General features: G+C 49.7%; 1 protein-coding gene across 1 annotated transcript in view; it reads right to left on the bottom strand.

The window, feature by feature from the left end:
* Positions 1-356: 356 nt before the first annotated feature.
* Positions 357-24,759, bottom strand: part of PPP1R16B (protein phosphatase 1 regulatory subunit 16B) — a 57,986-nt gene continuing 33,583 nt past the window's right edge. Inside the window, exons 3-11 of the mRNA XM_032198244.1 lie at positions 15,973-16,043; positions 13,899-14,044; positions 11,803-11,906; positions 11,399-11,523; positions 9,785-9,910; positions 9,377-9,452; positions 8,110-8,239; positions 7,220-7,388; positions 357-6,572 (exon numbers count right to left, since the gene is read on the bottom strand). Coding sequence (XP_032054135.1) covers positions 6,051-6,572; positions 7,220-7,388; positions 8,110-8,239; positions 9,377-9,452; positions 9,785-9,910; positions 11,399-11,523; positions 11,803-11,906; positions 13,899-14,044; positions 15,973-16,043 — 1,469 coding nt within the window. The 3' untranslated portion in view covers positions 357-6,050. The remainder of the gene's footprint in view (positions 6,573-7,219; positions 7,389-8,109; positions 8,240-9,376; positions 9,453-9,784; positions 9,911-11,398; positions 11,524-11,802; positions 11,907-13,898; positions 14,045-15,972; positions 16,044-24,759) is intronic.

The following is a 24,759-nucleotide window of genomic DNA, read 5'->3' as shown; positions in this document are numbered from 1 at the left end:
CCGCCCGTTGGCTGCGGGACGCGGCGCGGCCCCGCCTGGAGGCCGGGCCCGGGCTCGGAGCCGCGCGGCCCCGCGCTCCCCTCAGGGCCGGGCTGAGGCGGCGCCGCTGCCCTCACACGGGGAGGACCCGGCCCGCAAAGCCCCCGTCAGAGCCCCGGCCCCCAGCAAGGGCAGCCGCGGTGTGGGCCTTCCTCCCCGGCCCCATAAGGGCAGGAGAAAGTTAAAATTTGTCACACCCGCCCCTGCCCGGATTTACCCCTCCTGGCAGTAACAGCCACAGGAGCGGCAGAGTCACTCAGGGAGAGTCCCACACCGTCAACCAAATAAATGAAAACCCGCGGGCTTTTCTGTATTATTAAAAGAAATTTAATATAATTTTTAAATTAAAAAATTCAATCTCTATTAAAGACACAGGTCAGGTACTAATACTGTCAGACATACCCTTTTGGCATGGGTTTTACATACAATTTATGATTTTATGCATTGCTTCAACATGTTAAGAAACCATCTCTTCATACTTACAGTAGCAATAAAGTCAGTTCCATACAATATCAAATATCCTTTTTTTTAAAAAAAAAAAAAAAAAGTTTTAAATATATTAGACTCTGATTGCCAAAATGCCATTTTATACACAAAGCTGCTAATACAATATACAGTTCTTACATTATTTTTTTTTTCACATAAAATACATTTCATCAAGTTTTATTTGTACATCCTTTACTACTGATCGATGGAATTAGGAATTATTGCAGAAGGCGTGCCATCGAGTGTCACCTCCTGTACACGCAGCGGTCGCACCCAGCCGTACAGGGGCTGCCGGCGCTGCCATAGTTCCCTCGTCCCCTCTCGACGCCAACAGCGCGATCCACAGGCTGAACGTGCCGAGGTGGCAATGCTAAGGCTGCATTTGCACCATTTTAAAACCCGTATGTCCCGGTCAGGTGGAGACAATTGTATTGGTGTAGATTTGGAACAGGTCTCTTGAGCACTGTCTCCTCTACCACAGCTTCTGCAGTTGAAATACAGCAAAATATTCCAGGCCCTATTTTTGCCATGGCAGATGTTGCCTGAAGAACCCAGTGGTATTCGAATCATGCGGGGCCACTGACAAGTCCGTTACCAGGTCCGTTACCAGCATGGCCAACACCAAAACAGCAGAATAAAGCTGAAGAACAACCAGGAACAATGAATTATGTTGTACAGCCACAGACAAAACTAAACTAAATTCCAAATATTAACTGTTCTGTGGTAAGATGCTAGACCTTGCTACTCAAATATCTTCTGGACTCTGTGGAGAACTGCTATAACTGAATAGGCCAACAAGATTTGTTAAATTAGAATGAAGATCCTGATCGTTTCCATTCCCTGTGTTTAGAAATGGTGATCATGAGAGAAATGAAAGAACGAAAATTTCAGTATCCTACATGCTCTGAACTGCTTTCCTCTTGCAATAAAGAACGGCACAGCGTAGTCACTGCAAACGTTCCAGAGACCAGAAACCAAATTCATTTCAGCAAGTGTGATAAGGCACAGAAATATCCAGCCATAGGGAGGACACCTTCCGGCAGGTAGACAACAGTAAATCTGTGGCTCACTACAGACCAGTGCTATTGCTTTCTCTGTTAAGATATTCCTATTTCGTGGTATTGCCAATTTTGTTTCAGCATAGATGATTTAGGTAAACAGAAGTCCAAGATTAAAGCAAAAGGACGCCGAACAGAAGTTCTGCCATTGGGAGATTATAAATGCTTTCACCTGCAACCCCATGAAATAAGACTCGCTCAGGGTACTAGAGAACCCACTGCCTCCACTGCACATCGGACTGATTTGTTATTGCTATTGCCCTGCCATGCTCTTCTCTTCCCTACCAGGAATTCCTCAACCATGTCATTCCCCAACCACGCCTACAAGATGGTGCAGAATCGCATCAGCTGGAGTCAGTTCTTACCAAAACCAGGAGGGTTTTAAGATTCTGGAGCACCACAGAAGTGAGGCTAACTGAGATAAAATCGCATCACTTGGTACATGAAGTACAGACCCGGGTCTGAAGGTCTGAAGCCAAACAGATCCCAGCAATGGTACTGGAGCCCTTAACTAATATGTCATTGCTGAGACTTTCCTGGTGGAGTTCAGCAAAGCAGATACACGATTTTTAGATACTTTTTTTGCATCTAAAGTCTTTCAACATGGGAAGTAAAGCTGCTCTCACTAACTAGATAGTTTGCTATAAACACTACGACTAGCACTTTTGGAAGATTTTGCAAGCAGAAGAGTTACTCCCACGTGCAGCTTTGCCTACAGCGGGCCTGTCAGCACACCACAGTGTTCTCAGATCTTTGCGTAGCCTGCACCAACTACAACCTTCAGCTTACAGCCGATGAAAGTGGGACTCTGAGCTGACCTGCCATCTGCATGTAGAGCTTTATAGAACCTAGAGTCACTGAGCACGGTGTAAAACCCCCAGATCTTCCTCTAATAAGCCAAGTGCTTGATATCTTGCCCGTCACAATACGATTCACAGTTTCTACAGCTTTTTAGCAAAATGAAGATCCACTGAATTATCCAAGGTGCCTTCTGCTATGTACTCAAGAGCTTTCCACTGGGATGGTCTTATTAAAATGCACAGGTACTTGAGAGCACCACCATGGTAACATTGCTAAATTTAACAATGAAAAGCCCTGTTGCTAGAGGTAGGCTCCTACAATGCACATACAAGAACATCTATGTTTTTATTGCTCCCCCCAAAGCCTGTTTGTCTCTACAGCACTTTAGAAGCAGGCTGAATGCCCGCTGTACTGAACCGCTCATCCCAGACCTCCACCCAACAGCTCTTCAGGCAGCATAAATCATCAGCTCCTTCCCTGAGCTCATTTGCCAGTGCCCCGTGGGCAGTGACTCTTACATCTGAAATGTCACCAATACAAAAGCATGAATCCATTTTAGGTCACTCTTCAACTGTCTTCCCAAGTCCCACTCTGATGCATTCTGTGCAGTGGAAGATAAATACTTGGCTTGGCTGTGAAACAAATCCTGGGATATTTATCAATTACCAATTCTCTCCTCTGAATGAGAATTGATTACATTTGATCAGACAGCACTTGACTTCAGAGAGTGCTAGCTTACAGTGCTAACATCACAAGAGCTGTATTATGGCCAATTTTACAATTGCAACGCAAAGTCCAATTAATGGGATGCTTTATAATCGAGAATCTGTAGTCTTTTTCTCCTGATAGTAAATCAATTGTTGTTTTGCTCAAATCACAGCTAGAATAATGAATTTCTGGGGCTTCACACATAACCAAAGTGAGGTACCAATGAACTCAACGCTATTTGTCTAGTGTGCACTGGCGTCCTACAGCTTTGCTGTATCAGTAGCTCCCAGTGAGAGCAAGGCTCTAACTACTTAACACCATTGCATCCAGCTGCCTCCTTTTCACGTGCATGGGGCTATGCAGCGTTCAGTGCACTCATAGCACAAAATTCCTCTGAGAAGGAAAACGGCCCCACTCCTCCTGCCTCCAGGAGGGAAGGCATCAGCAGGGCCAAATCTTGCACCACTCACTACCTGGTGAGTAACAGCACCAACATTTGCTATACTGAGTCCAGAATGCTCGTGGGTTTTGATGTGAGGAGGCAATCCCAGCACCATGGGAGAGCAGGGGCATCTGGAAGATCATCTTCCCCCGCTCAGTAACACCCAGGCTACGCTTGGTTTAATCCCAGATAAATTTTCTCTAGGTAAGCAGAAGACCCCCTGTTAACTACACACAGATGCTGTATGGCCTGTCCAGTTACTAAATCATCTTCTTCCTACTGGATGGTCTTATAATTTCCCTTAAGGTTAAGCACAAGGAGTATTTTCTAGTCTTATATTTACACTATGCATTCCAGTGACGGAGGGAGATCAGCTGAAGCCTGCACATTAGCCACAAACAGGGCAGCACAAGCTACTGGCTCTGTGTCAGAAAAAGCCCAACTTCTCTGTTTCAGAACAAACACAGGAACCCCTTAACTGAAGGGAGGCTGCAAAATACATAGATAAATAAATAAAAAAGCAGACCGACTGCTGCCATTTCCCAATTCATTCCTAAACAGGCCCGTGGCCCTGTGACATGACACAGCCAGCCCCAGAGAGGGGCCAGACCTAGGGCACGCAGCCACAGCTGTGCTGGGAGCAGAGAGAGCCTTCCCTCCCTCCGTGGCACTGCCCAAAACGCTGCACGTGGAGATCGAAGGATGCTTCTGGCTGCCGGGGAGCAGAGGGTAGTGGCTTATGCTCGCTGACATCCTCAGCCAACTTTTTATGGCCTAAAAAAAGGCAAGGCTGTGGGGATTCCCAGAGGGGAAGCGTATGTGTGAGGTGTAATACTGATGTCTAACAGCTGCCAGCTAAAACGATGACGGGTGGAAGCTGTGTTTTCTGTTGCTCGGCTGAAGCACAATTACACTGCTGCGAGCGTGATTTAACCCACCGATGGCTTACAGAGCCCTGAGCGGGTGTGTTTGCAGTCTGGGATTTCAGCTGCCCAAGATGACATACTCATAGAAATAGTTATCTGTGGGACAGCCCCTGTGCAGAAAAAGGTTTGAACATCTTTCTGCAGATGCAACTTGTTAGCTCAGCTGTAGCCAGTTCCTCGGAGCTGGCTCCCACGGGGCACTTTCCTTTCAGCCTCACCCAAGTACACAAGAAACGTGACTTGCTGAAACAGCAGGGCCAAAACCCCCTGTTACACCGTGCAGGAGTTTCTCAGGTACGTCAGAGCTACGTGAACTACATCAAAGCGGTGGTGTTGCTGTGCCAACCTCTGTGCAGCAGAGAGGCTTTGCTGAGGACGGTGTGGTGCTGGGTGCCCTGGCACACAGGGGCAGTTCAGCCCCATTCTGACAGCTACTGATGGTGATGATTTCATCACGGGAGCAGGAAAAAGCCAAAAAGTCTCCTGTCCTGCTGCAGCATTCAACTACCAAAGCAATGACTTAACAGTTATTCATCAGCCAAAGACTGCAGGTTAACCCAAGTGTCGTAACATCTAGGGAGGTTAGAAACATTTTCACATTTTTCTAGGTTAGTGCAGGCAAGCCTTCCCTCCTCTTCTCTTCCAAGCCCTGTGGTTCTGGAAATCCAGAAAAATCCGAACACAAAGCACACTGCCCCAAGTATCTGTGTTGAGCATACAGGGTAAACAGAATCAACAGGAAAGTGAGATCAGCAGAAGTCTTTTCAGTTTTAAACAAATTAAAGTCTAAATAGTACAAATAAGTGTTTTAAATTACTTATCCCAATATAGACCTTTGTCAGTATTTTATTGCAGTAAAATTCTATTGCCAGGGCCCCTTATTGCAACACCGGTTTTAAAGCCTGTCGAGTGAAGCCTGTTCCAGGAAGAGTTCTGCTTAAACCCTGACAGCAGTCTGCATGATGAGTTCACACGAGCAGAACAGGACCCAGGCAGCGCACAGTTTCTGATGGTGAGCTGGCACTGCAAGGAGACAACACCTCGCAAACTTCCTAAAGCAGGCGCAGCATCCACAGATGCAGGATCCAGCTGCAGGGAAAACAGCTCTGTCCACTCGTGCAAACCTTGTGTTGGGGCCAACCGCCCCTCCAGGACACGTGCATCACCCAAGAATGAAAATTCAGGTCTGGACTGCCACCCTCCAAAAGCGTGGTGGCTTGCAGCAAGAGACTCAGATGCAAATATATTTTAATTCAGATCATTTCTTCTTTCCAAGCCATCCCATGACTCCTCAAGGATGGGAAAGCAGCTCATACTTTCTTCCCCAGGGGGAAAGACATGGGCATCTCTTTTGACATCATACCGATGCATATCCCTTCCTCTCCTGGGAGCCTTGCTCCACCTGCATTACTCATTCAACTTCAATGGAAGTAATTGGCAGGGTAAAGTACAATTCAAGATGAACGAGGCGACACAGTCAGGATGTCCGTAACCAGATCCTCCCCATGGAATGCCAACAACCTGGCCACAGTGATAGATCCAACCAGCCCACCCGCTTCTCGTTTCCTCTGGGGCGAGTAGTAGGTGAGACTAGGAAATTCTGCAGCACCCATGCACCTTCTCTTCCATTTCCTCCATGGGAGCTTTGAATTTCAAGAGGGGTGGCTCACCACTGGACACCGTGTAATACACCGAGGTCCCATTGGAGCTGTAGGGAGAAGTCCTGGATCCGATTAGGTGCGACTTGGCCTCGCCCCCGTTTTCGGCAACTCCTCCCATGCCGCTGCCAAAGTGGGTGCTGAGGAAGGGGTGGTTGAGGAGCTTGGCCGCAGCCCGCTGCCGCTTCAGTTCCGAGAGCGTCTGGTGGCCGTGCTCCTTGTAGGTGCCCCAGAACTGCTGCGTGTCGGGGAGCCCGGGGTTGCCGTAGGGCAGCACGTGGCCCGGGCTGCCGTCGGGGTCTGCGTGCATGCTCCAGATGTCCCCGTTGGAGAAGGTGTACTGGTACGTGCTGGCCGATGCCATGAGTCCATTCTGCAGGGGGATTTCGGAGTCACACTGGGTGCTCTTGTTTGCTAACTCTGGAAGGAGGGAGGAGTTCTCCAGCACTGAATTCTGTAACAAGAAGACATTAAAGAAGAGCGTCTTCCCCTGTTCTCCACGTACAGTTCATCCCTGTGACAACTTCCTAAGCCAGCTCACACTCAGTCTGTCAGCCAGAGGTACTGCAGCAAAAACACCAAATTCACCCACCAACAGGAGCCTATGATGCTGTGAGCACCAACCAGGGGCTGCTCCCAGCCAGGAACACGGAAATGTTAGCACAGAAGGACTCAGAAAAAGAAATATGGATTGAGTGACATGCATGTGAATAGAACATGACAATAACTCAATTAAAAACAAGTAACTGCAAAGCAATATAGAAATTCCTTTGTGATTACCCGTTTGTTAGCTCTACAGAGAAATGCATGTGTCATAACTAACTGCTATTTTTTCTGAACACTCTGGTTCACTAGGGTCATATCTCAAACCTATTTAAGCAGCTGTAAATCCCAAACAGCCTTTCCACTGTAGTGAGACATTCCTGTTTATACTAAGTGAGAATTTGGTCTTTTGCTTAAATCTGATGGATAATAAATAATAAATAAATAATAAATGTTTACAAATTTTCCAGCCACGTCCCACCCCAGGGCACCCACTGCTATTGAGCCTGCACTACCCACCCTCCTCTGAAACTCTTTAAGACAACTGAGATTCCTTACGGGGTCTGTGTTCTCCTGGTCAGGCCGAGTCTCCCCTATTTCTCCAATGAGACCCGAATTCCTTCCTTCTTCTGCAGCCCCCAGCTGCTGCCAGACGATGGCCTCTTTCTCGCACTCCTTCCTGTAAAGGTTTGTTCGGTCCGACAGGCTGGCCCTCCTCACCACCTTCCTGCGGGACATGGGGAAGGAGCATCAAAGCTGTGAGCAGGATACAGAACATCTTACCCTCTAACTCCTCTCACCTCCTCCTCGTGCTTCAAGGCATCTCCCACTGGAAAGTAACGTGAATTTAGCTTCCTGGCACCCACGCAAAGCAGACAAAGGCACTAGTGTGGATATTAAAGGTGGGAGGAATTTTAAGGAGTTTTAAAGTAGTACTGCAAATGTGGGTTAGAGCTCACACAGCTCACCTGATGGATCTACTCTGCGGCCAGGGGAGTAAATACAGAGGGAAAGACCTGTGAGACGGGGGAGTTCTGTGGTCTGCAGGACTGCTTTGATGTCTAGCAAAGGTCTTATAAAGGCATTTGCAAAGTGTCTGAACACAGAATCTTGGCCATGAGAATTTATTGCTCTTCATTCCCCTTCCCCTCCGCCTTCCTCATTAAAACTGTCAAGAAGCTCATGTTAATCCATCTGAAGCGCTGATTCTCAGTCCCAACATCCAGCGGTCCAGCAGGGGAAATCCTCACCACCTGGCTCTGTTCAGGGCAGCTCTAAGGAATCCCTCGTCAGAGGAGCTCTGCCTTCCACTGACAGCCAGCTTCTGCCTTCCAGAGTGTGCTCCAAAAGGGCAGACGGGCTCGCTCTCTGCACGCTGCCCACGGGGTGCTCACACCTGGGGGGCCAAGCAAAGGTGCTGGGTGACCTGCGGGGAACAAGGCACTCACCCCCGGCTGCCGGTGCTGGAGGTCCTTCGGCTCAGGGAGGATTTGTGCCTCATCTGTGACTTCATGATCACGTCGTGCTTGTGTTTCAGCTCCAGAAGTAAGACTTTGAATTCCTCTTCCTCACAGAGATCTACGGGGCACACAAACCAGGCCATTAGTCAGACCATTCACACATGGCACCATTCACAGCATGGTACTACCTGCGTTTTCCTAGTATATACAACTCCAAATGCCAGGAGGAGGAGAAAGGAAATTTAAGAAAAATATGCTTAGACACGTTCATCTCCAAACAAACTGCAGGAGGCACAACGGTTTGGGCACCTAAGTGGGATCAGAAAACAAGAGCTGCTCAGTGTGACAGCGGCTCAGCTTTGCAGTGATCCAGCTATTCAGCTAGGTTTTATCCCATCTCTAGCAGTACATTCTGCCTTTACCTGTGAAGGGGTGAAAGAAATATTGACCAGTGTCTCAACACTTCAAGGTATGAGGAAAAGAAATTTCTGTAATTACCAGACTGCACCTCCCCTGGTTATAGCATTTTTACTTAAGTCTCCAGAATTTAAGACTAGACAAAGGCAGAGCAGGTCAGGGTAGAAGATGAGAACTTCCATCCTTGTAAAAAATCCTGTAGAAAAATGAGGATGCACAGATTTTGCAATTAAAAAAAACTTCATGCCAAAACCTTAATGCTCAGAAAACATTTTGCCAAAAGAAAACGTGGCACAAGATAATAATAGACATGGTCAGATGCTAACACTGGCATTTTTACTTCCAATCTGTTCCAGGACTTGTGTGTTTTCTCTTCCCTCTCCAACCCTAATAGGTCGCAGCACTTCACTGCATTAAGGCAGAACGAGAGACACACAAGTTTTAGGGCTGCACTCAGCTTTAGAAGTGGTACACCAAACCCTGCTGCTGTGGGGTAAGCCAGGTCTAAGACCATGATGCAAGAGCAAGGAGACTCCAAAGCACAGGAACAGAGAGATGACATGAGTGTGGACAGACAAGACAAAAGCTTGGTGCTTGAGAAATTCATTCTCCCTTCTTTTTTTGAGCAGGAAGAAGCATTTTCAGGAGTAACAAAGCAGGCTCTTTAAAACTTCAATCCCTGTTAAAGTCCCTATAACTTTGATTCTAGACACCTGAAAAATGAAGTGTTAATGCTTCTGAAAACACCATCTGAAGACTCCAGCAGGCTTAGAGGCAAAAGCTTCTAAAGGATTTTCTTAATGACTTTGATCTCGTTATTTAAGATTAGTAAACCCACCTATTGGCATCTCATCCAAAGATGTCCTGGCACTCAAGCTAGCCCCATGGGACACAAGCAACTCAGCCATCTGCATCTAAAGAAACAGAAAGAAAACCCAGTTGGCAGAGGTATTTTAGGAAATCGTTTCCCACCTCAAACTGAAAAGTTGGAAGATGACAAGAAGCAATAGGATGCCTGCTCAACTTGCCTCACATTTTTCTGGTACGTGTGATGTTAAGCATAGTTCCCACCATTCAACTGCACAGACATTCTCTTACTGAGCTTTCTCAGCAAGAGCTTCTTTTTGGAGCCCCGTGGATCTCATCTGACACCATCCAGCAAGTCCAGCCCTAGTACAGATTGCTTGTTTGTACAGGCGGAAAGAAATATCACCCTCATACACGAGTTTTGCAACAGAATCCTTACCTGTCCCCAGAAGGCTGCAGCATGAAGAGGTTCCCAGCCGTCCCAGTCCTTAACATCCAGGCTTGCCCCCTGGTCAAGGAGGACTTCAGCTGCATGCAGATACCCGTTGGCCGCGGCTATATGCAGCTAGGAGACAAGGAACAGAGCAAGGACCATGAACATTTTTTCACACTGAGCTTCAGTGGAATTTCCTGGATGATGTCTGACTCCAGATTTAGACACGTTGGGCATTTGGTAGATGCATTCCATCAGGTCAGAAGCAGGTTGGTCCTGTTACTGATACTCAGCATTACCTGCATGAAATTCTGCTTGGAGAGGAAAGTGCTGAACAGTGCTTAAGATCTCTTACATATATGGCTTAACACATAATGTTTTCAAGTTTTAAATCAAGGGCTCCTAAGTGCTTCCCAATCAGCACACAAACAGCACCATCAAAATGCAAACCTGCCAGGGAGAACAGCTAAGGTGAACTCTACATCCCTCATGCCAGAAAACATCCCCTCTTCCCCACTAAGTGCTGTGGATGTGATTTTTTGATGAAACGGTCAGCATGCTTTAGTCAAGACTCCCTTTGTGCAAGTGCACATCTATGCATTCTGTGATTGCTTTCACCATTTGAAAATCAGAAACATTTAAATCCATGGCGACTTCTAGTTAAAGAAGTCTGATTTTTCAGATACTGGCCTCAAACTATACCCATCACTTTGGAGACACGAATAATCATCTCCTGTACTCCACCATGACCCTTCATGTCTCTGAGGATTTTCATAATTGCTGTCTGCTGCTGCCTCTCTGAGCACACCATTGACCTGTACGCCATTCTGAAGGTATGAACTTCATTCAGAGCTCATCCTACTTCAGCTGTGCTAAAAAGGAGCACAAAAGCGTCTTTTCAAAATTTTCCGCATGGATTCTACCTCATGAAGTTAAAACCTCATCTGGAAATAACGTCTGATGCTTTCTGGCAGTTGAATTAATTTCTACATAAATTTGATGGCACGGGGTCATTTCCCCTAGAGGTCGTATGATTTAACAAGGTATCAGTTAATGCTCAGAAGCAGTCCGACAAGCAAATGCGAGCTTGAATCTGATGCTGAGAGTTGTTAAAACAGTTACCAGTTTTCAGGACTGGAAGGCAGTTTCACAGCTAGACCCTCTACGAGCAAGGTGGGGGTGATACAGAAAGGGAAGCCAATACACCTGTTTCTTTTTTTAAATATATAAGCCATTTAACAAGTATTATATGTATAAATTTATATCCTCATCACAGGATATTCTGAACCTTTCTGTGGAAACTGCTGGTACCAACCACTGTCAGATGCGACACAGGGTCTCAGCAGCCTTACCGTAGGACCTGACCCGTGGGGCAAGTGGCGGAGGTCACAGCAACAAGGGATTTGCTTCAGAAAGCTCAGGGTTAGGCACTAAGTTATGTCAGCTGTACTCATGGACAGAGTCTGTTCCTACGTGACGATACTAAAACGGAGGAAAAGATCCAGACAGCTTCCTCCCTCCTTGTACGTGTTGATTTTGTATAACCTCCTGCCACGGGGCAGGTTTCATAACCCGCAGGCTAAAGGAAGGCAGAAGCGAAGCCGCGGCAGTTTCACTCACCAGCGTAGCACCCTGGGCATCAGTCCTGTTCAGGTCTTGTCCAGTCGCAAGTATGTCATGAATGTCACAGATCATGACCTGCTCCGGGGCAGCCCGCATCTCATTGATTTTTTCCTGTGTAATTCCTGTTAAAATTCCAATTGAGGAGAAGAGTCGGAAAGGATCTTTGTCTCCACTGATTGAGCACAATTATACTCATGATTCCTTGTTGATATGGCCTCACATTCTTTCCAGAGGCTGAGGGGACTTCATAATTTAGGAATCAGAGAAACTAAACAGTTCCAAAACATTACACCAGGCAGCAGCTCTCTGCTTCTCTCAGGAGGCAAATCAAGAGCTGAGGAGGTCATTTAAAGTACTACACTGGCCCCCTTTTGGATTCTACATGTTCTCGGCCTCCTTACCCTGATAGGCCATGCAAGTCTCGATGACATCCAGGGTTGGCTCGTCTTCACAGAGGTCGTACGGCATGTTGCCATCCGCGTTTACTGCCAGCAGGTCTGCTCCACTGCAAGGGGAAAAAGGTGTCACACGAGAAAGGATTCCCATATTATCCTAGAGCAGACAGTGCCAAACACTGGGATAACGTTTGGCAAAAAGCAGCGGGGGTTTCACAGTTGCCCAAATGTCACCAAGATTTGTTTGAGAATTTAGATTTAAAACAAAGCCATGGAGCTACGAGTGGGGAAGAAGACAAATTCCAAAAACAGATGAAAGGCAGCCCCTCCTTTGTGGGCTGTGGGGGACACAAGCCACTGAGCCGTTCCTGTCCTCTCCTGGACCTACCACTTGTCCTGGCACTGTACAGACCAGCAGCTTCTCAGGGATAGAAGTGATTTATTTGCTGAATTTCTGGATATCAAAGCCAAGCAACTACCAGGTGCTTGTTATTTGGGCACTTGGCAGCCCTTGAACAAAAAGTTCACGAGGACCGGAGAAGTTGTGGGAGATAGAGGCTGAGTGGTGGAGGGAGCCTTCCACCTAACCAAGGGCACACTAGCAAAAATAAAAAATAAAATAGTAACCATACAAATTTCTGGCAACTGCTGAATTTCTCCATCTGAGAATGCTTCCAAAAGCATTTCTCTAAGCCTTTGTATCACCTCCAGGAGGTACTATTTGGAATGAAAATAGTCAGTTTTATTGTTCACTAGCCTCATATTCTCACATGGTAAAAGAATTTCCTGCACCTTCTGAGCTTTGCCATTTGAGCTAGCTGTTAAGAAGTCCTCAGCTGACCTCTGCTCTACCTTGGCAAGATGGCAGACAACGCCCATTTGCATTTACATTCCTGTTCCTTTACTTTTTTCCCCCTCTCTCTGCCCGAGCAGAGCAAACTGCACTGAAATTCGCACTTGCAGTGTTCCTGTGTTAGTTTAATCAGCAAACAAAAAAGCAAGGAACTGAACATCTCGTGTGGGCTGCCACCTCTGATGGTCTCCCAGGGCTCCAGGTGCCACCACCAGTACCACTGCCTTCCATGGCAGTGTTTAACCAGCCATTTGGTGTGTGAGACCTGCTCCAAAGGACAACTTTCATCATAGCAAACACATCACCCATTCCTCAAAAGTCCAGTGGAAGACTCTTTCTGAGCATGACACCATGCCTGCATCCTCTGCCTCACCTCCTTCATTTTAAGTCAAGAAAGAAGGGCAAAAATTCCCATGCTAGTGTCCCAGATGGCAGCACTGCGGGGAGAAGAGGCCCTCAGGGAGCGGTGACAGGCTCTGCTGTGCAAAGCAGCACGGTAAAACCCCAAAACACATTTTGCCCTCTCCACCGTCACCCCGGCAAATGGAGGAGAGGCCTCCGTTTGCAGTCAGGACTGTCTGCTCCAGCAGGTGCTCATTAACAGCTGCACGTGGTATGGCTCAAAACGCATCCTTCCTCTTCCTCCTTGCCAACAAGCCCAGGGAAGACACGAGCTTTGTGGCCCTTGAAAACGCAAGGGGAAGGTCCAGGGCGAGCGCCCTGTGTCATACAGCTGGGGAACAAACGCATTACGAGCAGCTATCTGGTCACTAATTAAGAGCCAGTAAGGCAGGTCAAAAAGTTCAGCCAACTATTCAAGCCATAGGAATCTGCTGTCCTCCTGCATCGGTGTCTGACTGTGGCTGGAAGATCTGAAGCTGTGTTTAAAAGCCTGAGAGTAGGTCGTGCTGGCTGCTCCTATTCCTACCCATCCAGCAAGCGCAGTTCAACGAGCACAAACACAGGCACCTACACACCAGAACACAAGGCAAAATGGGCAAATTTCAGCCCAGTCCTGAGCAGCTTCCTGAAACTGAGCCAGGCCACCTGGGATTTTATTGCATCTCCTCAACCTTTCTGCTCTTCCTCCTCCACCTCCTCATCCCCCATGCAGGAAGGAGTCCCACGAACAGCCTGTGAGCAGGCAGTAACCACCACCGAGAGGTACCAAGCAGCCCCAGTGCCCACCCGCAGAAGCTGCGGGTTAACTCAGACTTGCAGAAAGGGGCAGACACAAGAAGCCACCTACTGCTGGATGAGGATCTTCACCAGGTTGATATGACCACACGTAGCTGCTGCGTGCAAGGGAGTCCACAGCTCGTTGTCCTTGGCGTTGACGTTGGCCCCGTGGTTGAGGAGAAGCTTGACTATCTCTTCGTAGTTGTCTATGCAGCACTGGTGAGGAAGAGATGTAGACAAATTGTTTTGGTTTGCTTTCTACTTTGGGAAGATGAGGGCTCACCCCTGCTCAGTTGTACCACGGTACCTGGACACGGGGACCTACTTTATGCTGTGGTATTTGACAACGAGCCTCGCCAACAGCATCAAACACCAAGTTCAACACAACCAGGCCAGAAAGACACCGTGCAGAACACCCACATGGTGGACTGAGGGTCACTGGTGTTCTGCAGGGCCTTCTGGTTTGGGGCTTGAGCAGGAGGGGAACATCAGCAAATATGCACACAGCTGCTGCCTCACTGGCTCTTCCATATTCAAGAGCAAACAGAGCAGAAATTCAAGGTAAGCAGCACAGCTGCATACCAAGGGAGGAGCTGACAAGCTGACATTCCCTTTTCTTAGGGAAAATCCCACGCGCTGGCATGCGATGAATAAAAAACTTCTAAGCAGCTCATGCTACCTACCACAGTTATCTGAAGAGATGCAAGCTGGATTCCCAACAATATGAAGTGCTTCACGGGGCATCTTTCGTTTCCTGGAAAAATTGGCATCCCCCATGCGCTCACACCAAGAGGGGCCTCGACTGCTTCCTTTGGGGAAGGTGGAATTTGCTCTTTGACCCACCTTGTGCTCAATTTTTAATATGAACGTGCGTGTGGGACACTAAAATAAGATCGGTCCTTGTGCAGAAAGCCCGTTTGTGGTCTGCCCACGCTGGAGTCTCGTGGCCCAGTGCTGCAGTGGAGGCTTGTACAGGGGCCGAAGCACACCCACAGCAAGCATCTTGGCAGCCAAGCGACAAGGACCCTTTGTGTATTTCTATTTCTGTTTACTATTTATATGTGGAAGTGAGGCTAAAATCATGCCTGTCAGACCGCCAAGTTATCCCAGAAGCATAAGCCGCATCCTTCACGGGAAGCCACTGCCAATGGGCATTTGTGTCCGTCTGGCAGCTCCTCTCTGTTCAGGGATACAATTAATTCTCGTGAAGTCAAAGCTTCCACCTCAGCCCCCAAATGCACCTTTACAAAAACTGATCCTTTAGTGGGCAAAGCCTTTCACAGCTCCAGCAGCTGGTGGTGGAAGCACAGAGGCTGCCAGCAGCACCAGCTGCCTGCGTTTCTGTGTGCAGAACAGCATCGCTTTGGAGAGGAGGTGGCAGGAGCTTTTGCTCTTCGAGGAGCCGCTTTGCCTTTTCAAGCAAGCATCCACCCAGCTTTAAAGACAGAAAGCGACTCGCAGAGGAATCCAAAATGCCAAGTCAATGGGAGCATTTACAGCGGGGACAAACGGAGAGAAAGCCGCGTGTCCCCGTTCCACCCTCGGAGCGAGCTCCACAACTACGCTGTTGTTTTTGGTGGAGGCGGTGGCTGCCAGGCACGGGGAGCCCCACGGGACTGCCACGGGGACTGTCCTGAGGCTTTGGCACTGAGCATCTGGGCTCACGAGGTGGGGTGGGGATGGGGTCGTGGGAAGAACAAAAAACCCTGGCAGCACGGAGGCTCTGAGGAAGGACACAGGCTGGCACCCCAGGACAGCAGCCCTGTGTTTTCCTACAGATCTGCTGCTGCCCCTCACACCAACCATGAAGTCACACAGCCTGCGGAGAGCTCTTCAGACACCTTGGGCATCATTTATCTAAGCCCCTTCCAAACCTTGTAAGGTTGCCATAGTCTCAGGGTGAGTTAACCAGCTGTAAGAGTTTACCTCCCAGCCCCATAAAGATTATAGAGTGTGAGCAATGTCGCTGCTGGTGCCTGAAACCCAGCCCCAATTCCTGAGCCCTTACCAGCGTGGAACAAAGCCTCATGTACAGCACGAGACGGGTTTTATCTCGGCCCGCTCCCAGCACAACGTGGCAAAGCTTCCCTGTTTTATCTGAGCGAGGAAATGAGGCACGGAGCGCTCTCCGTGCTGTGCCTCACCTGATGCAGTGCGGTCAGTCCGTCTTCGTTGCACAGGTCGGGGCTGATGTTGCTCTTCAGCAGGTAGCACACTGCAAGGGAGGAAGAGAGGAGAGGGCGGTCAGAGCAGGCACCTCCTGTGCACAACCCCAGGCAGCGGTGTCAGCGGAGCAGCCCTGCTGGCTTTATCCAGCAGGGAGCAGCAGCACACAGCTCTCCCCCCTGCCTCCTTCCAAAGGAGGCTTTATGACAGCCATCATTTCCACACGGCCGTGCTGGAGCAATTCACGTTTTCTTCTTTTGCTTAAGAGACAACCGGGAGCGACCTCTGCACGCTGCAGCCCAGGAGAGCTCCAAGGCGATCGGTGACTTTTGGGTCCTGAGCTACAGCCATAGGAGACACCACAGAGTCACAGAACCATCTAGGTTGGAAAAGACCTCTAAGATCACCCAGTCCAACCTCTGAGATCTCACTCTGGGAAGATGAGGTCTTGCCTCAAGAAGTTATCAGCGTGGTACTGGAAGCCCAATACGTTCGTGGCACATCTAAAATACACCAGGGTTGCCTTGGACACTCCATATGGATGGGTGGGTGTTTGAGGAAAGCTTTCCAGAGGCTTAACTTTTAAATTGCTGCTTTTTGGGGAAAGGATAGGTTTTATTCCATTAAAATGTAAATTTGGGGAACACATGAAAAGCCTCCAGGTAAAAGATGAAGTTTGCTCTGGGGTGCAGCTCATCCATGGGTAATAGCAATAAGGCTGGCAGAGGGAGCAACCGAATAGCAATAGCAGGAACTTGCAATCCAATGAAATCAAATTCACTGACAGGTCTCGGTGATCCATACCTGTCTGCTGGTGCTTGCTTTCTCCTTCCCTGCTTTTTCTGCAGATGTTTTCCTACCTAATGCTTTTCCCACCCCAGCTGTCGCTGCCAGCGCAGGCATAAGCCAGAGGTTCGCAGTCATTTCCTTGGGGCCAGCGCAGCAACATGTTCCAGCCCCACCTGATCTGTTGGCAAGGATACAACCACTGAGCGAAACCAGAGCTGCAAAACAAGGAGCAGTAACGAAGCTAAACAGGCAATAAACGTCAGAGCTGGCAGTCAGGAACGGCTGCAGGGCCGGCTGCTCCCAGAGCACCCGTGGTGCTGATGCCCACCGTGGGCAGAGGGAGCTCCCTCCCAGTACAACTGGGGGAAACTGGGAGCAGGGCAGCTCCTGGCAGCCAGCGTGGGGCCTGGGGGACTTCCTCGCTGGAAAACAGGGCCAGGAGCACACTGATGCTGATTTACGAAGCTTTGTTTGAACAAAGCTCTCTTGAGAGAGGTGGAAAGCACACTTGTAAGAAAGTCAAACTGGAAGCGAAGTGGGATTTTGTTTGGACACCACTGGCCTGATGTCAGCAAAAAGGGAGGCAAACGTGGACAAAAGTGGAGTAAGGCACTTCCCATCACGGCACCGTTTCACCAAACTCTGGCGTTTCCCTCAGCTGGAAAAAACCTGCAGGGATTGACACCTGCTGGGTAAAACCGGTACAAAAAAGGGAAAGACAGCGAAGAACAAAACTCGCCCCACACCACGGCGAGTCCAAGGCATGCCGGTTTGTTTCCAGCTCGGAGGCCAGCGCAGGAAGCCTGCAGCTCCTCCAGCTCCCCCGGCACTCGCCTGCATGCCTGCATCGAGGCGCTGAGCTCCCTCCGGGCAGCACGCCCACCACAATCACCACGCTCCTGCTGCCCGGCCGGAGCTCTGCTCTGCTCATCGGGGCTGGCTGAGAGGCACGTCAGCCCCAGCGGATCTGCTCGCCTGTTATTTACTCTGGATGCTCTGCCATTAAGGCTTTAATTCAATCTGGGCCATTTAAGAGCCATTGTGTCCTAACGACAAGCAGCTCCATAATCACGTTTCGCCTGATTATGGAGATTTGGACAAGTAGATGCTGGCGGATCGACCTTGCGAGTGCTGTCCCTCCATGGGGAAGATGCAAAAGCATAAATCCCTGCTCATTAGGGTGTTCGGGTTTTTGTGCTGAAGGCTTTGTGGTCACGGCTTGACAGAGCTCGTGGGAGTCCTTAAAGGGTTAAGAATCAGCCAAGGATTTGTCTTACCCTAAAGCAGCTTTGAATTCTCCGCTGACCCCTGCAGCAGCCCTCGTCTTGGCTGTACACCACGGCTCCCACCTGCCTGCGGGACCTGCTCACCACTGCCTGCAAAACATTTCCCTCTACACCCCGACACACCAGAGACTGATGGCCACGAGACACCAAAAAAAGCCCCACAAGGTAATAAAGCCAGTCATGGATGGGGTGCCAATGAATTCATGAGGACACTGCTCGGGTAAGAGGCCAGACTCCTTGCCAACTCGCCCTAAAGTAAAGTTGGCATCGAGAGGCACAGCAGTGGGAGCACAAAGCTGGGCAGCAGCGAGTCCTGGCTCCTTCCTGCAAAGCCAGAGGGACGTCACTTTGAGTGCTTGCCTGTGCTCCAGACAGGCTGCAGAGGGACACGGAGGGAGGACATGGACATCTTCAGCCCCCTGCCAACCACCCTACAGCGACCTGGCTTAAAAACATCCCTCCCGTGTGACTGGTGACACCAAACCCGGCTGTAGGAGCAACGTGCATTTGCGGGTTTTCCAGCGCCTGAAGAAAGGGGAGCACAGCTGTGGAGCTTTGCAGTGCTGGAAGACAACCCAGCACTTCCAGCACTGCCCCCGCTCCCCTCCGTTGTCTGCAGCACAGTGCAAGAGGCAGGGACCTGAGCGAGCAAAGCGCTTCTCTTCGAGGCTGCCGGTGTCACACGCCTGGCTGTGAAGCTCAACTCCTCCTCCTCCCACCACAGCACCAGCGAGGCCATACAGGCAGGAAGGATACGCTCCAGGGATGCAGAGCGATCGCCAACAGCAGCCGGTTGCCTTCTGCTGGTAAAGCCTCAGCACACCACTCGCAGAGACACTGCTGAACTCCGGCAGCGCAGCAGGGAGGGCTTCAGGGGTTAGCAGCCAAATCGCTGCCAGCTTAAAGGGTCGAGGTGACTGCAGCCTGCAAAATGGGCTTTTATGGGTCACATCTGAGCGATCAGCAGGCAGCAGCCTCCACTTCAGCACTTCTGATTAACTCCACTCTGACACTTCCGATTAACTTCTTAAAGAGAGCTCAGTGCCTGCGATGCTGAGCTCTTTCAAATCTGCCCTTCGTGGCGTGTAGGCGGGGGGAGGTGGGGAGAAGGGGCTGGGTGCGTGGATATACTTCATTACAAGTTGTGGGAAGCAGTTCCAAACGCAGAGCAAATGAAGGAACGAAAATTATTACAATAAGAGTGGGGGTGAACAAATTGTTGTGAATAATTCATTGCAAATGATATTAACTGAACAATCACTCAAACATATTTTCCATTATTCTGCTTGCTCTGCCTATAATTGAACCTTTCACACGCCACGATGCTGTACATTAATCTTCGATTTATATTTTATCATTCACATCTGCGCTGAGTTAAATGGAAAATGCTCTCACAAAAGCTGTAAAAATGGATCCCCAAAGCAGCAGGTTTTAAGTCACCCTCTGCCTCACGTCCTGGGGCAGCCCCACGCAGATCCTCCTCCCCGCACACCACAAACCCACTGCCAGCAGCTCCCAAGCCTCGCTTCTCCTCCCCCAAACCTACAAATCAGGGGGAAGACAAAGAAGCCACTGCAGAGGCCCTAAGGAAAATTCAGCGTGGGGTAATCAGCTCTCTCACCTGAAGAGACAGGACAGCGCTATCATTTTACATTTATTTTACTTCCCACAGAGGTTATAGGAGAAACAAATGTTCCAGGAAGGTTCCTGAACCAGATGGAGACTTCTCCGTGGAGAAAAATGCCTTCATCAGTGCAGTTCCCCCAAAGTCAATAAACTACACCATAAAATTCTGGATAATATCACACTCCCATCTATACCTGGCTTCTGCATACTTCAAGTATTACTAATCCATCACAGACAAAGCCAGCTGATACTGGGAAGAAAAAGGAACAAGACAACAAACAAACAAAACACCTTCCCAATAGGAGGTCCCCAAAACACCTTTCTGATAGCAGCTCCCAAAAATATACAGTAGCAAATTGTCCAGACTGGCAAACAGGCTTCCCTGTGTGCTCCAAGTTTACACACATGCATGGAGTTTTTGCAGGTCCAGGTTTACATACAACCTTTGCACTCAGCGACTTCTTTTTGAAAGTGATGTTTAAACTCTTCTGTTTCACTGTCTGGTTCTCCTCTCCTGAAGGACACCTAAAAGCTGCTCTTGCAGTGAGGTTCCTAAGGCAGTGGAAGGATTCTCTGACATTTATACACGATTTCACACAAGTTTCACCTGGGTTACGATGCACACGTCTGCGCACCAGTAGAAGTCACTTCCACCCAAACACAGCTTTAAGCAAAGCCCCAGGTTAGCAGCAGAAACTCCTCCAGCATCACTCGCAGTGATGTACGGGTGGTGCCAGCACCAACACGTGTCCCAGCAAAGGTCTCAGCAGCCTGATCCCCGGCTGGGCACGGCTCTCTGGATGGGCTCAGCTACTTCATGATGGGCTTCTCCTGCTACGGTTTTGCAGGGATGTTTATCACATAGGAGAAACTTTGCCAGAAAAATGGCATTGAGGCTATGAGTGCTTTGCCAGCATCGCATCTAGCTGCCTAACGCTGCATGCCGTGATATTCATATTTAAGAGCCCAACTAAACACTGAGCAATCCCAGGAGGAACGTACTTGGCCCTGTCCTCTGCTCCTGCACCGCACCACTGAGAGCCCACCCTGGCCCACTGACAAACTCTGCAGCTCCCAGGAGCTTTCTGAAAGACAAAACAAGCCACGGAAAACAAAAACCATGCTCAGCTCAAACACTGAGCACGCCTAAAAATAAATATGGCCCGTTTTGCCTGCTGAGCTAGCAAGCGAGACATCCCACCGTGCTTGATGGCTGAGCTTTCTCAGGCAGGATCAAAGCCTGCGAAGACACCTCCCACCTCGTTTACGGCTGGGCACACACGTCCCTCCTACCATACCCACCAAATCTGGGAGGTTTGGAAAGAGGCCAGCAGAGTCCCATCTGCTTTGTGCCACGTGCACGAGGGCAGGGAACATTTCATTTCATACTCAGCCCAGGCGCTCGCAAGGAAAGCCTATTTCGAACTGTGACACTTCTTGCCCATCGGAGCGCACCCGTGGCCACCCGCGGAGCCGGCCGTAGCACTGTCTGGTGACTGCTGCCTACAGAGAAAATGCTCTTTGGTCAGTGGGCACAGCCAGGTGCCCAAGCCCTGCCGCATCCCACGTTTCCCATGTTTTGTGTCTAGGTTCACCTATAATCCACTTAGCGCTAGCGATGCCAAAGCGTCTTTCTTTTATGGCTGCCATCCACCTGGGATTGCTCTGACAAGTAACACTGTGCAAGCTGCCCATCTGCAACCAGCAGTGCTCAAAGGACATGGGAGAAGCAAAGCCAGATTTGTTTCAATAGACAAAATAAAAATTATAGGAAGCTGCCATCTGACAAGCCCTCCTAAGGATGCAGCGTCCCATTAAAAAGCACCCTCACCCTCTCCTCCTGCTCAGGCTAACAGTGAAATTGGCCCACTCAGGAGATACTAAATACGTAAAAGAAAGCTCAGGTCAGAGACTAGTTTTTCAGTTTCCTATTCCTCACCTGCTATTGGAAGAATAAATAAATCATTTTGGTATGGTCTTTAAACAGATGATGGGCTTGAAGGGCTGAGTGTTTTATGTAACCTGCGGGCTCAGCTGCCTTCAGCAGGATCGCTGTGGGCAGGGAGCCAGGGAAGCAGATTCCCCAATATCATCGTGACAGTGACACCTGGGCTGCCAAAGAGCCTCTTCTCTCTTTAAGAGGCACTTTGGAGTAGGTATTTGTGAATTGTGCCTATTTGGAGAGGGCCAAAAAATATTTCTGTCAGATTCATGGATCTGTGATCAAGGAGACCGGGGCCAAGGTCCCCAGGGTGACCCAGGAGCTGTAGCCACGAGCAGAGCAACGCCAGCTTTTGGGGTGCCGTGGTGCTGGGCAGAAGTCCCTGCACAACATGCAGAGGGACTTGCTTGCTGTCTTCAGAGCCCTGTGAGGCAGCAGCCTCAGCAGGGAGGTCCAAGAGAAACGAGGGCTGGAGGACAGCCACATCCTATAGAGCGGCTCAATAGGAACCTGCACCCTCGGCCCCTCAGCTGGCTCCTCACACGCGGGGTTGGGTGCGTGCAAGCAGGTCAGCAGCACACCTCGCTCCTTGGTGTCTCAGGCAGAGCCAGATGAAGGGCACCTCCAGGATCAATAACTGCTGACCAGGACCTCTTCTTCTCCTACTGCTCTGGCCTCTTCTAGCTTTCGTCCCACAAAAAGTTCTTCCTGGAAGTCATGAGAACACCTTCAAACCCATTCAGACATCACAACATCAAAGCCTTTTATCCGAGTAGCACAGAAGATCCCACTTAAATACCTGTTCAAAGACTGCTTTTGATCTGCAGGACCAAAACCTACCTACTGACACATGCCGCCGCAGCAGTCACCATCTGTGAAGTCGATCCTAAGCCTATTAGAAAATAAACCTTTCAGAGCACCGGAAAGAAAAGGTAGGGGAAAAAAAATAATTGGCTTTAATAGAAATCTAAACACTTCTTCAGCTGTAATAAAAGGGAGCAGCGCTGTCAGGAGGTAAATTTCTCCAGCTACCCGAATATCGGAGAGCTCCCCCCGTTACCCCGCTGCGGTCGTGCAGCAGGTGAGCGGTGCCTGGGGAGCAGCATTGCTCCGTGCAGCCTGGCAGTATTTGCAACAGGATACTCGAATACGCTCTGTATAGCAGGAAATAGTTCATATTGCCATTTTAAAGTGTTACTTGGTTCCAGAGTCAACAGCCTCTGCCCCAGCTCGTATTTCAGGCATTTATGGGCTCAGCTCGGCAGCTGTACGTTGACCTGAACACCACGAAGGCTTTTAAGAGCCTCAATTATAAAACAGGAAACTTTCTATTTAGAGTAATGGAAAAGAGGTTTTGCTAGAGGGGTGGGCAAATGTCTACTTGCTTTTCAAGCTGCCCTGCATTAACACCAAATGATCCCCTTCAGGCAGAGCCTGAGGGCTGCAGCCTCACTCCTGCTGCCCAGCCCCAGCTCTGATGGGCAGCTCCCACCTTGCTGCTCTCCTTGGAGGAGCTCCTGCTGCTTTGGATCTTTCAGTCCCTTCTCCACCCTCTGCAGCACCCCCTGTGACCTTGATCAGCACGTTGAGTTTTTTTTTTTCTTCCTGTGAATTTGTCTCCATGTAGTACAGGATGAGTACATACGGGATGAAGATCTTCAAGAGACGAAAGACCAAATCTCGTAGGGAGGTCTGAACGCTGCACTCATGAAGCAGGCTTGAAGCAGGCTCCTACCCACCTAAACACTCGAGAGCACGGTGTGCCAGGACACGCTCTGTGACAGAGCCCTATAAAACCCCTCCTGGTGTGAAACAGCACCCGCAGGAGCCAGTGGCAGCCCCCAGCTCACCCCGACCACACCACTGCCCCGCACGGGAGACCCTGGGGGCACGGCAGGAGTTAAAGCATAATCTGCTAAATCATCACCCCCTGCTCGACAGCACAGCTTCTTACTGGAAACTCCGCACTGCGATGCGGTGCCGGAAGGGAAATGTCTATCAAGGAGAAAGTCCCCGTCCCCCCCCCCACGCCTCTTTTTTCTTTGTTAATAAAAAAAGATTGTGGTTTCCTTTTAAAAAGCAAACGCTACAGAAATAAAACTTTCACACAAGTTTAGCAGCACCCTGCACTGTACCAGGGAAACACCGGCTGGTCCTCCGCAGCCCTCCCGCTTCAGCAGCCTGCAGTTATTCGGCAGCAAGTTGTCAGCGATGCCGAGATCTGAATTTCAGCACAGCCTTGCAGGCAGAGATCTCTGCAAGCCCTGCTGCCGTTAGCAAAGCAGCTCCAGGCTCTCTCCTGGGATTTTACAGCCGGCATTCGCCTCATTTCACAGATGTGACATCTCAGCCTGAGTTAGACCAAAGGCTCTGGAGGCTCGGGTTTCTTCACCAAGGTCACAGCGACAGTCGCTGGCACGGCTGTGACGGTGCTGGGAGTCCCAGCTCCACACACAGGAGAACATTTCTCTTCTCTTCTCCTCTCCTCTCCTCAGCTCCCAGAGGAGCTGAGCCAAGGAGCTGAATTCTCAACGCTAAAGGCTCCCATCTGGCAAGGCGAACCTTATTTTTGACAGGATTGGATAATTATGTGTATGGGTATTGTAAAAAGAAAGCCTGAAGCCGTTGCTCAGCGGCAGCAGCTCTGCCTGGTGCCCCCTCAAGAAGGTCCCCATGTTGGGCAGACACGGGGCTGTCCGTCCGTCTGTCTGTCCGTCCGTCCGTCTGTACACTGCGCTGGGGAGCCAGGCCAGGAAAGGAGCACGGGGACACGGCGCAGAGCGGGGACAGCAGGTCAGCACGCTGAGCTTCATCCCGAGCCAGGAACACTGCCACGGCTGAGGCAGAGAGCGAAGCACGTCTGGCCACCAGGCCTACCTTCTACAAACGTTCCTGAGCTCCACCAGCAACCCAGCCGGCCCAGCTTCTTTTTTACGGTGTTCTTTTTAAGTCTCCCCTCTCACAAGCCTGAGAAGTTTGCGGGTTTTCAGTCTGCACTTGGCTGCCTATCACACAAAGACAAATCGCACAGCTGAGAGCCTTGGTTTTGGTATCAAGGAAGAAGCATGTTTCATTTGCTCTCCAGGCCAAACACCTCCAATCTCAGGGACTGCCCCGGCTCA

Source organism: Aythya fuligula, chromosome 16 (genome assembly GCF_009819795.1).
Source record: "Aythya fuligula isolate bAytFul2 chromosome 16, bAytFul2.pri, whole genome shotgun sequence".
In the NCBI taxonomy this organism is placed as follows: Eukaryota; Metazoa; Chordata; class Aves; order Anseriformes; family Anatidae; genus Aythya; species Aythya fuligula.
This window is presented reverse-complemented; position numbering and strand designations above follow the sequence as displayed.